At 36.0% G+C, this 13,496-nt stretch overlaps 1 protein-coding gene and 1 long non-coding RNA gene across 3 annotated transcripts in view; one reads left to right on the top strand and one right to left on the bottom strand.

The window, feature by feature from the left end:
- Nucleotides 1-515: 515 nt before the first annotated feature.
- Nucleotides 516-13,496, top strand: part of nlgn4xa (neuroligin 4 X-linked a) — a 124,192-nt gene continuing 111,211 nt past the window's right edge. The window contains exons 1-2 of one of the 2 annotated variants that reach the window (XM_084106986.1): nucleotides 516-887; nucleotides 10,152-10,914. In XM_084106986.1, the coding sequence (XP_083963112.1) occupies nucleotides 10,452-10,914 (463 nt within the window). In that variant the 5' untranslated portion in view covers nucleotides 516-887; nucleotides 10,152-10,451. The remainder of the gene's footprint in view (nucleotides 888-10,151; nucleotides 10,915-13,496) is intronic. The other variant, XM_084106985.1, reaches the window with a different exon arrangement.
- Nucleotides 6,374-8,675, bottom strand: LOC311070846. The gene is made up of 3 exons (XR_014603722.1): nucleotides 8,496-8,675; nucleotides 7,531-7,565; nucleotides 6,374-7,219 (listed from the first exon to the last, which is right to left on the bottom strand). It is a non-coding gene; the product is annotated as an uncharacterized lncRNA (long non-coding RNA).

Genomic DNA, 13,496 nt, shown 5'->3' with positions numbered 1-13,496 from the left:
AGCATCTGTAAATGTTCCCACTTCATGAATGTTTGGAGTGGGGTTTCTCTCTACAGGAAGAGAAACATGGAAAACCTAGTGTGGAGCTCGAGCTAAGTGATAACAGAACAGTTTGAGTGGAGGAGGGAAATCTCTGTATCTCTCTAAATCTCTCTGCTTTCCAATCTATACATTGCTTGCCGATATGCCATTTTTAATGCTTGGCTTCTTTTGTAACTATTTTCATTGGCAAATGAGAAATATACTAAATAAATGGCATTTTTTGTTTGAAAAGTAAACTACATGATATTAACTGGTTAAGTGTGGCATCATGACCATACTGCCATTTTGATATTCAGTACAACAGCACTCATATACATCTTAACATAGATCTTAATATACATCGAAACAACTTAACCACAAACACCCAGCAATTATAAAGGTAATAGCAGCTGTTTAAAGGGTGATAAAGTGAATGCGGCAATCTATTGGTTGTAGGCAATGTACATTTCATTCAGTGCAGTCCAATGGCAACTAGAGAGAGAGAGAGAGAGAGAGAGAGAGACGCCTGATACAGCCTCAGTCTCTTTCCCTTTAATCTCTTTTTTTTTCAGTCAGTGCTGCCTCTTTCTATGGAGACAATCAGATTCTCTACAATTTACTGTTTCTCTGCAGTGATTTCAACGAATTACCTTAATCTATCTGGGTCATTTACATCAGATATGTTGCCGCGTCTCTGTTGAACAGTCTCCGGTGAGCCACCTCTCTTTCGGACGGCAGCATCACGTTGGATTTTAACAGGGGCAGAACGGAGTTAGATTTTTTTCCTTGTGTGGCACATACATTTTGACCGTACCTCAGGAAGTCGGACGGCAGGACAGAAGCAGTACAATGCAGATACTGCAAAGGTAAGACACACGAGCAGCCGTGGAAGTTAAAGTAGCGCATCTCTATTTTGTGCTTACACAGTTGAACTGTTTGTCTGACGCCGCGTACACGGTTATTTCCCGCTGCTTCACAAGATTTTTCCCCTCTTTCTCTCGCTCTCTGAAAGCTTCATCCATCCGGACTATGCAACAATTTTGCTCTGAGTGTTTAATTCGCGCCGGCTACACGCGCTGCATGATTTGCATGAAAAAGGCTGACCGTACAACCTGTTTCAGTAGTTTTTTGGGCAATATATTTTGCGTTTCAATTTTTTCGTCATCGAAATTATAAGTATGATCAATAAAACCCTTATATTCTGCTTTCCGATATTATTGCTATCCACATTTAGAGTTGAAAAGCAAGTATATTGCACGAAAGAGTCTTTCATATGCGTCATGGGAAATAGGCAAAATGTACGCACTTGGACAGCCAGCATATGAGGGGAAATGGCTTTAGAAGGGGAATCGTGTGGCAGAACTAAGTGTTTCAGTAGGCTATAGCACTACTTACCTGTGGCTAACCAAAGCTCGGTACAGTGAGATATGCTTCATGATTGTTTTCCTCACTAGTGCACATCCATATGCGTGTTAATCAGACATTCGGCTAAAGATGTGGTGGCGATAAATCGTTCGAAATTTCGTTTCTCGAGAGCCATAATATTGGATCAAGCTTTGAAAAAGGCGAGGTTAGACTAGCTACTTAAAACACATAATATAGTCATGATAAAATACATTATCAGTCTGAGACGGGACACTTAAGGTGCGCCCAGATTGAAGAAAATTTGGTTTAGCGATATGGTTTGTTTTGTAACTTAACTCTCGCCTAGCTTTAGTGTTGACTACAGACGAACTACATTCTCCTCAAAAGATGCGGTGACCCCGGACTTTCATCACAGGGACCACTGTTTCAGCCCAAGCTATTCCGCTCATGCAGCGGTGAGCCACAAGGTGGTACTGTGGACATCTCCTGCATGCGTGTTTTGGGGATGGAGTGGGCCGCCTCTCGAACATTCGCACTGTACAACATTTTAACCTTCACTTCTGTCAGGATGCGAGGCAACTGCGTGACATCATGTCAGACTGCGGTGAAATAATGTTCATACTTAAGGAAGTGCAAACAGCTTCAGTCATTCTACCCGAAATAGTTTAATTAGCTTTAGGTAGGCCTATGTAAATATGTCCCTATACCGGAATACTTTGACCTGTAAAGTTTTGAACAAAATCTTGGGACAACTTTCTTTGTATCTATAGTAGGCCTACATGCACCTAAAAATGCACCATTTTCGGCTACTTTGCTCTTGTGGTATTATGGGATCTTGGTGTTTTGTTTTATTCAGTTTTGGGCAGGTATATATTGCAGGTTTCGGTGGTGTAATAGGATGTTGATAGGAAGAGGCCTGGACTGATCATGAGCTTGAGAACCTTTTTGTTGTTTTTTTCACTGTTGATTTAAATAAGCTATATACAAATAGAATGTGATGAAGCTACCTTTGAGTGTTTAATCACATGAATTTAATATATATTCTAATTTAAAAATAGGCTGCTGCTTTTAAGAGCAATACTTATTCTGGTCCTAGTCATTTAGAGGTGCAGTTCAGTATACATTTCCCTTTCTCTCTCACTAGCTCATAGGATCAGTGGTTTGCCTTTGAATACATTTTCACTCTCTCTCTCTTTGCTTACTGGGGTTCCTGTCCACACTCAGTCAACTGACAGAAAGATAGAAAGAGAGAATACAGCTTGAGAAAACAAATTCCAGCTGACTTGCTAGTCCAGACGCCATGTTGAATAAGTCATAGCAGGTGCATTTGCAGCGGAATCGCACCACATTTATCCGAAGTTCACCCAAAGGTCACAGTGGTTTCTATGCTTTATTTCTTGGTCTATCGTTTGGACCGAATCAATACTATCTCCTTTGCATCATGAGTCACTCTTTGAACAGTGCGATTGTTAGAGCCTCCTTCAAGTAGATCATTTATTATAATTAAAATGCAGAGAGAGACCCGGCACCTTCATTGAGATTCGCGTGAGTTATCTTCAGTGATCACACAGGCAGTGATTCTATTTTCTCTCCTTTTATTCTCCTTGGTGTCATTTCTTCCTTCTTTTTATTTTTCAGACTCACCCAAAAAAATATTAAAATTCCAACCAATCACCTTTATCTAAATATAACTTAGACAGATGTGGCCGTGGGGAAAATTATGAATTTAAAATGTTATGCATTTAATACTAGAACATGGGAGAGGTTTTTATATTTAGTCAATTGAGAACATCACTAAATTGATTGAATATTTTTAAATGTTATTTACTGTATTTATTCATTTACTTACATTAACATTTAAAACAATATATCACATTTACTTGATGGCAGTGAAGGAAGAGTTCACCCCAAATTAAACTAATTTTTTGATGCTCAAAAATTGTATGACTTTCTTTCTTCTGTGGAGCGTAAAATAAGATATTTTGAAATATGTCACTTTGAGTTTTGTTGTTATTATTATTATTATTATTATTATTTACACCAGACAATGAGGTCCAATGTTGTTTTGGACCCCAATGACTCTTTTATTGTGTGGACAAAAACTCTTCATACAGGTTTTGAACAATGAGGGTGAGTACACCAAAGGAACCTTTCTTTTTGGTTGAACTATCCCTTTGGGCTTACATTCTTTGTACCTGGTTGTTGCAATAGGGTATTTTGGCAGAAAGTGCCTCCAAACTGAGCCTCTTGAATTTAAGCATTGCTTAAGGATGTAGCAATATTGGCGTAAAGTTATTGAATAAATCCCTCTTGGCTGATCTAGCTTGGACACCAGACGTAGAGTGCATACAAACTGGTGGATGTTACATGGCTTTTTGTCTGCGTTGGAAATTAAATTGCCGGCCAGACATTCAGACCCATCTGCTTCGGAGGACAAATATGTACGTGAAAGGTTTTCTGAAATGCCCAACTCAATGTCAGAAAACAAGGGCTTATAAATTAGTAGGACTATAGATCTACAAAGGCCTCGTGATGGAAAATGCTATCTTAATTCTTAATTGTTCACCAGTCTATTAAAATATGATTTTTTTTTTTTTAGAAAACTTTCTTTTTTTGTATCTCTTCATAATGAAGCCACTGCAGCATGTACAACACAAGCCTTGATGTCTGGGCTAAATGATGGTTTTAATAAAATAAAAAAAAAAATAAAAAAAAAAATAGAGTGGACTTCAAACCCCAAGGTGTCACGAGATGGGTCTTTCTCAGACCACCAATAAAGATCTTTTAAAGCATGTCATGTGTAATGTGTACAGGGACTCAATCCTTATGAAATTCTCACTCCTGCATTAGATTCTGCCTTAGAGGAATATCACCTTTCAAATGCTCTTAAATCCCTGTAAATGTTAAGCAGAATAATATTTTACAGTCATTTACCATATCGGGATGTTTTCTGCATTGTATAAAGGACATAATGCTTCTTTGTTGTTTGTTTTATTGTGCTTTCATGTTTTCTCTTGTGACCGTCAGTGCTTTAAAACATCCTGCTGTTGTAAAGCGTTCTGTTATGAAGTGGAGAAGTAGAGATAACCCTAATCCTTTTGTAATTTAGCATTGCTCAACATCAATTTAAGTTAATGTGACTGTCTCAATGAGTCTATTATATCATCACTGCTTTGTTCGCACAATTAACTTTCAATGGGTTATACTATCTACTATATGATCTCTGCTGAAATTGCTTTTTGATATGAGGAAATGAAAAAGTTATATCAATCAATCTTCTAGATTCTTGAAGAATTATTTAGAAAGGCTTTGGAAATTACAATGTAGATAAAGCTGGGTGACATCTGTTGAACACACCATATTTTGAAGCTGTTGGCAAAATTATGCCTTTTTATATGTTGAGGATTTCAATTTAAATAAGAGGTACTGATCCAAGAACAATCTCATAAGAAGCTTCCCTACTCTGGTTTCACTGACAGAGCTATTAATGGAGGGATCAGAGCGAACGAAAGAGTTCATCACTTGTAGTTTTACTCAGGACTTAAGTCATTAAAGTTTCCCTCCAGAGGCTCCAAGGAGTCCAGCTCAGTAATTTGAGGCAAATGTGCATGAACAATCCATAAGATGATCTTGAACCTTATATAAAGCTAAACAAATCAGAGCTGTGGTGTGTGTTGTACAACTATGTTGAAGTTCAAGAGTATCAAAAGCACCAACTGATGAGGATCTTCTCAATTCTTTTCACACCCACTCTCTTCCTCTTTCTTGAATGTGGATGAAATGCATAGAGCATTCATTATTCAAATTCTCTCGCACAGTAGCATTTCTTGTGCATAATCTGCTCTCAGCTTTGTGTGCTTCTTCTGTTTGTTCATTCAGGTGGAAAGATTATCGTTTTTTTCAGACAATAAATGTGATGCAGACATACCGTTTTACTATTCGCATATATTTAAATCAGTGGCAAATTTGTATTCACATCTACTCCAATATATATGTCTCTAAGGAAATTTCTTTTGAATGCTTTTTGATTTATTCCAGAGGATCTTCCTGGAAATATTCCTGAAAACACTGTGACCTTTAATGTTTCCACAGCAAGAGGCGTCTCAAACCAATATCTTTCGTGTCATTTATTCTTCTGTAATCCTGTACGAATGGTTTCCTATTGCTAAATTCCCAAATTTGTACTTGAACAACATATCAGAGTCAAAGGATAATGGATAAATCTGTTCAGATTTGTAGATGACTCAGCCAGAGACATGATGAATTCTACTTTCTGAGCATGCTCATTGCCTTTATATGATATATACATTTATATATCAGGCTATTATTGATGGCGATTCTGAAGAGTATTCTGTAGCTCAAACAGCTGAGCATGGTGGTAGTGCAATGCAAATGTCATGGGTTCGAATCCCAGGAAATGCCTGGACTAATAACATGTTTGCTTTGAATGCAATGTAAGTTGCTTTGGATAAATGTTTCTTTCAAATAAATAAATGTAAATATGACAAAAAACAACACACATCCATATTTCAGGATTTGGAATATCAGAATGAAAACTAATAGCATTCATTACTACACTGTAAAAAAAAAATCCCGTAAAAAAAATGGTAAATTATGGTAAAAATGGTAAAATGGTAAAAATGGTAAATTACTGTTGATAATGGCTTATTAAACCGTGGAAAAACGGATAAATGATGTCAAATTACATAAAAAGAACATTTAACTTCTTTTTATGTAAACGATAAACTGTAAATTTAGGGTTTTATAAAGTTATTTTATAATAATGCTCTGTCTATCTACAGTAATTATCTTTTAATATGTAGTTTTTCTGTGTAAAATAACTATGAAGTTATGTATAAAAATGCAATAAGTACATACATGCAAATACAAAGTTTGTATATTTACAGTTTTAATTTTTGCAGATCCAGTTTCACAACTTTGACCAATCTCTAATTAAGTACTTAATAATATCAAATGTACAGTCAATTTCTGTTAAATTAACTAAACGTACAAGTACGGAATACCTGCACATTTACAGTATTACTCATTAAACAAACACTGAACATCAAGATACGTGAATGATAGGAAATACAGGCTTAGTATATCATTTAGAACATGTAAAAATATCCACATTAAAAGACAATTGCTGTATGCCTTTATACTCTAATATAACTTATTTCAAACATTTACAATGACATTTTATCCAAAGTGACTTAAAATTAAGAGAACAATAGAAGCAACAAGTGCAGTGACAAGTCCCAGTTAGTGTAGCACAGTGCACAATTTCTTTTTTTTTTTTTTTATTAAAACAAAGATTTAGTATTATTGGGTCAAGTGTTTATGAAAAGATGGATCTTTAGCAGTTTCTTGAAAATGTGTTGAGTTGGGCAGGTGATTCCACCAGCAGGGAACAGTCCAGGGAAAGGTCAGTGAAAGTGATTTTGTGTCTCTTTGGGATGATGGCACCACAAGGCGCCGTTCACTTGCAGAACACAAGCTTCTGGAGACACATAGATCTGAAGCAGTGAGTTTAGGTCTTGCTGCAGCATCTGGATCAGTTGCAGAGGTTTGACTGATGCTGGAAGAGCTACAATAGTCCAGTCTGGATAGAACAAGAGCTTAGACAAGGAGTTGTGTGGCTCCGATAGGAAGGGCCGGATCTTTCTGATGTTGTATAAGGCAAATCAGCAGGATCACACAGCAAGGATGGTTTGGCTGAAACCATAAGCAGTTCTGTCTTGGCAAGGTTGAGTTGAAGGTGAAGGTCATTCATCCAGCAAGAATTTTACATCAGGTAGGCTGAGATGCGAGCAGCAACCGTCAGATCCTCTGGCTGGAATGAAAGGTAGAGATATGTGTCATTAAGTGATAGGAAAAGTCATGTTTCTAAATGACAGAGCCTAGTTACACTACAAAAAAAAAATAAAAAAATAAAAAAATAGATGGGTGGAATCTAACACAATCGTGGTCTAACTGTAGCAAAACCAAACCTTGTGCAGCTCCAGTGGCCTCACAAGGATCAAATTAATATTCACATGGGAAACCATAGTATAAAACAAATTAAATTTTCTGCCACTTTTAGTGCAATCATATGGAATCAGAAGACTCGGCCATTACAATATTTTAAATTACTTCTTCCCATACCTTGTTTGCCATGATCATTCTGCTTTCCACTTGACCTGAAATCACAAAAAAAAAAAAATATATTTATTTTTTAACAACTCAGTATTACATTTACACATGTCAGAATATGTTCCACTGTGACAATGCAAAACCTCAACCGACTATGATCTGGAAGCTGAGCAGGAAAGGCTAACAGTGAAGTTTTGAGCTGAGACACCTAGGGGTGTAACGTTAACTGTCTGTTCATCTGGATCAATGCAATTTTCATAACCAATGATCAAAAGTAACCTATGAAAAAGGCTACTATGATGACCCCAGGCCATCCAAAATGTAGATAAGTTCATTTCTTCATCAGAACACAAACATTCTATCAACTTTTATTTTATAAGCCTAATATATGCACATGTATGCATTCTATAGCTACGTGTTGGCAAGCAGATGCAGCCAGAATATGCAATTTATCATGTTGTGTTCATATTCTAGTCTCATGTGCTTTCCTGTATCATCAAGTACAGTATTTACTGAATTCGTTTTCTTAACAGTCTTGATAGCCACGTTAACCCTTACGAAAATTAACTATGGTTTAACCACAAAGAATACTATAATTAAAACCAAGGATATTTTTTTAAGAGAAGAGTTTTCAGCTTCCAGACAGTGTTTCAAAATGTCCCGCCATTTAAGAGATTGATTTACTGACAGATACTATCGCGTATTAACGACAATTTTATACACAATTAAACGGACTTTGATATGTATAACAAGTCTAAGTTACGAAAGCTCGTTTTAGGTCTTTTGAGGTGTGGGTTCAACTGATCTTTCTTAAAACAGATGGAAAATGTAAAGAAGCATGCTACATTTTCAGTGTTTTGCCCTCCAGCTCTCCCCAGTTAACTGAACATCATTTAAGAATGCTAACGTTAGCTTGAAAACTGTAAACGTAACATAAAATATTATTCACATGTAACTTAGTATAATGAGACTCTTACCTCAGCCGGTGATCGGTTGGCATGATGTCCGCTGTGACGAACAAGGCTCACTGAAAAGGGCGTTATTTCCGAAGAATCCAAACGGACTGACTGACAACAGGACTCCTGCTCACGGCTGCTGTTGACGAATACGATTGCTTTGAACCACTGTTGATCTCACAATCCACTTCACGAGAGTAGACTGAATTCAAATCTCCCGCTTTCCCAAACTCGACTGATCAGCTAATGTTAACCGTTGTGGGCGGGAGTAAACAGCGCGCACTCACACACACAAAGCCCTGAATGTGCAACGGAGATTTGGAAAAATATTCATAAACTATACATGAAATTATGGGAGAATAAGACAATGAAATAATGATCAAAATGAGTATAAAATAAAATGTGAAATAAAAAATAATTCAATACAGGCCTACTGTAGCCTATGTAGGGTACTGTATGTACAAATACTATTATTTAAAACTCACTTTAACCCCCACATGCTTAATAATCTGTAAGGAAAACATATTGAATAGATGCAGATTTCTGCAGTTATACCTTCTTTTCTTTGTTTTCTAATTTCACAGAAAAAAATCTGTAAAATATTACTTAATAATTTCTGTAAAATTACACATAACTCTGTAAAAATACAGACAAGTTCCTTTTAAAAAACGTAAAATTGATGTTAAACCAAAATACAAGCAATTACCTGTAAATTTATCAGTGGACCTTTAAATTACAGCAAATGCCTTTTATTTTACAGATATTTGCTGTATAATGACAAAACGGTAAAATTCTGAAAAAAAAAATACAGACAATTACCTGTAAAATTACACTTTTTTTTTTACAGTGTAGATCAAGTGATCAAAATACTTCAAAGTCTTAGATTGGTCTTTCCTACATTAAATGAATAGTTCACCCCAAAATGAATAATTGATTCACCCTCAAGTTGTTCCAAACCTGTATGAATTTCCATTTTTTCTGCTCAGCACAAAAGAAGATATTTTGAAAATGGTTACCAAACAATTGATGGGCCCCATTGACTTGCATAGTATGGGAAATAAATGTTATGGAAGTTATGGCCCATCAACTGTTTGGTTACCTACATTCTTCAAAATATCTTATTTTGTGTTCAGCAGAAGAAACAAATTCACACAGGTCTGGAACAACTTTTTTGGGTGAACTATCCATTTAAGTAATGAGAAGGAGAATAATGTATAGATTTGACAGAATTGCTCAATCATACAGCATGTTTCAGTCACAGATAGACAGTTTCTAGGCAAATAGATCAATATATTCCAAGCATACGTTTTCAGTACAACTAACCTCATACATGAATGGATATAATATATTTTGTGTTTACGCAACAATGCAATGCTAACAGTTATTTGAGCCTATCAATTTACCAGACCACTTACTTTATAAATCGTGGCCCAGTAAATGGAAACGTAGAGTCATATTTCATTGTTTGAATCTAGAGTATAATGATGTCTAAGTGTTAGCATTTATTTGTTATTTGAGTCTATTCATGTATTTTTTTTTTCCTCTTTCAGTGCAAGGTTACCTTGGCATCTCCGATGCTTAATGCAAAGCATACACATTAATAAAGGAAATGGAATTCCTTTGTTTTTGTTTATGACAATGAATGAAAATTTACGGGCTGTTCTTTCTTTCCCACAGGCAAACCAATAAAGGTGGAATTGAAAGGAGAGAGTAATTACACCAGAGGACAGCTCAGGGAAAAAAAGCCACATTTTGTTTCTCGTCAAAAGGATAGCAGTTAAAGAACGACAGAAATACAACTGAGATCCAGAATCGCCCTCATGGCTACGGGGAATGCCGTGATTGTTAATTTGATTGGTGGGAGTGCTGTCAATCATCTGTCTGTTGCAGCCTGAAGGCAGGTTTCACCTTGGCTGTGGGAGAAGGGAGGAGTGTAGGACTGTGAATTCAAATAACTCTGCCAACCGCAGCTGGACCATGTCACGGCTCAGAGGAACTCCATGGATAACACTCACCATGGTTCGTCCGCTGGCTACTCTCCGCCTTTTTTCCTGGATTGTGCTTGCGGCTACTTGGCTAGACATTACACAGGGCCAGCAGCAACCTATTGTCACGACAAACTACGGCAAGCTAAGAGGCTTGAAAACATCTCTGCCCAATGAGATTTTAGGGCCTGTGGAACAGTATCTGGGGATTCCCTATGCCCTCCCGCCCACGGGGGAGAGAAGGTTTCAACCCCCTGAGCCCCCCATGTCCTGGCCTGGGATTCGAAATGCCACACAGTTTGCTCCCGTTTGTCCTCAGTTTCTGGAAGATCGTTTTTTACTTAATGATATGTTACCTGTATGGTTCACCGCCAACTTGGATACCGTTGTAACCTACGTACAAGATCAAAGCGAAGACTGCCTATACTTAAACATTTATGTTCCCACCGAGGATGGTATGTAATTTCATTACCATAACATAATGTGATGTATGTCATTATTTATTTTTTTCTCAACAAGTTAATCAATGTTTGTTTGCTAATTAGGTTGTAGATATTACATCTTTTTAGTTGTGATAGATCATCTCGGTTGTTTTACAGCACCGTCTGTTTAGTTAGCATCATCACAATGCGACCTTTAAAGATTTTCCAAACTCAGCAAGTTGAGAATTCCCAAATGGCTTTTTGCGTGTTTGTTGCTGAAACTCTGAAATTAGATTTTACCATTTTTTTCAGGCTTCAGCTGCATGATGGTGAGTTAAATTTAGCTTGAACACTAGATTGAAGATTAAAAATGTAAGAAACGGGATTAATTTGCAATTGAACATCAGGTTGCATAACAACAAATTTACTTCTGGGAGAAGTCTCTCACGGAGGTTAATTAGCCATGTTTGTATCTTCAAATTATATATATATATATATATATATATATATATATAATTTGAAGATGTCAAAATTTTCTGTCTGTTGAAGATACAAAACCACGTTTGTATCTTCAAATTATATATATATAATTTGAAGATACAAAAACATGGCTAATTAACCTCCGTGAGAGACTTCTCCCAGATGTAAATTTGTTGTTATGCAACCTGAAGTTCAGTTGCAAGTTAACTACAGTTCTAATTAACCTCCGTGAGATATATATATATATATTCATTACTATAACATCATCATGATAAGATATTTAGCCATGGATGTGATTAGTCAGTCATTTGGGGAGAGGATAGGGAAGCTATGAATCTTGCTCTTTATTACATAATGCTTTTTTAACTTTATTTATAAATATAACCTTTAATAAACAGAAGTATGTATTGGAACCTGAATTCTGGAATCCATATTGAAATTTGGAATAACTGGAATAATTAGGAATATTATCAATGAGTATGACCTGCAATCAAAGTTATTCCTATGTATTCATGACTGTTGCAGTGCAGTAAATTTCCAACAGAATGTGTCAGAAATCTCACAGTTGTGCTTTAAAAAGTCCCTACTGTGATGTTGAAATTCAATCCTCTTTTGTGTCATACTGAAGAAGATGGTCATCCCCTGTTAGCTTTCAAACGCTTACCGCCCATTATGCCTTGGCTCTCCAAATTGCCCTTTTCAAAATCCTGTGTGATATGGGAACATCCTGGTATTTTTGACTCAAAGAGGGACTTGCTCTGAAGTTGTGCCATTGTTGAAAGAGGATGACAGATATATATATATATATATATATATATATATATATATATATATATATATATATATATAAAAGCCCTGTTGTGCCATATCAAAAGAAAAAAGCATGATGTTCAGGGCTAGAATGGGAAAACCTGGATCACCTCTTCCTGATCTGTAGAAAACAGGTTAGAGACATAAATTCTCTGTTTTAGTTTCCTGCATCTTTTGTTAGCTAGACGCACAAAAGAGACTGCAGTCTGTTAGTGACGGAGTCAGCTTTATCTCTCAGCGTTACGAGTGAAGGCTGTGGAGGTGGCATCCTGTTTTGTTGTGAATTAATCACAATGAACGCCTGTGCCTGAAGGGACGGTCTTGGTGAAGAGACAATGCAGGCTCCCTTCCACTCTTTAATTGGGAAAGCCAACCAATTTAATTTCTATTGGACTATTCAAAAAACCCATTCAGAGAAAAAGAAAGACGTCGAAAAGAGGCAGTCATGACAAATCAGTGCTTGTTACCCTCATTGTTTATCTCAGTGGGTGGACTTCTTTAACCTAACATCTGAAATCCAGTCTTGTTTTAAAGGTAATGGAGATCTACATGTAGATTGCAAATGAGTAACTGACAACTATGATCATGTACTGTAATTAATCCCACTCCCTGCTGTTCCACAGCCTATCAGCCTATGTATAAATTATATGACCAGACAATAATTTACACACTTTTTATTTTTGTGGATACTTGTTAATTATTTATTAATTGTAATTTATTTATTTAGAGATTTATTTTTGGATTTTCAAAAAAAAAAAAAAAAAAAAAAAAAAAACCTCAACAAAAACATTAAACAATTATATAGTAAAACATTTATAATAGCAATATATATAGCCACAGTGATATGGTAAAATCTTAGTATGTTACTAGAAATACTAGTCATAGTAATTATTAGTCTTAGTCTTATGTCTTAGTCTTATGTCTTACATGTATGTACTGATTCCATCATTTGAGAATGTTCCAAATAACTTCAAAGCAACAAAATCTGACCTTTTTTTTTTACCAAAGAGTTCAAATTTTGTCAAATGTGCTTATTTGATAAGTAAAAAGTGAAGTATCATAAGTATTTCTTATTTATATAAAGCCGTAACACACACACACACACACACACATATATATATATATATATATATATATATTTTTTTTTTTTTTTATCGCTAAACTTTATTTTCACCTTGAAGTTGTTTTTTGAATCCTAGACTTTCAAACTCATCTCATTCTCTTTCACGCCACTAAATATATCTCAGAATACATCTCAGAAACTGCTGATCTCCTGGGATTGTCACAAACAACAGTCTCTAGAGTTTTGAGAGTACGAAAAAGAA

The sequence above is a fragment of the Abramis brama genome (genome assembly GCF_963993115.1).
Source record: "Abramis brama genome assembly, chromosome: 2".
NCBI lineage: Eukaryota > Metazoa > Chordata > Actinopteri > Cypriniformes > Leuciscidae > Abramis > Abramis brama.
The sequence above is the reverse complement of the archived record's forward strand: the minus strand, read 5'-3'. Positions and strand labels throughout refer to the sequence as shown.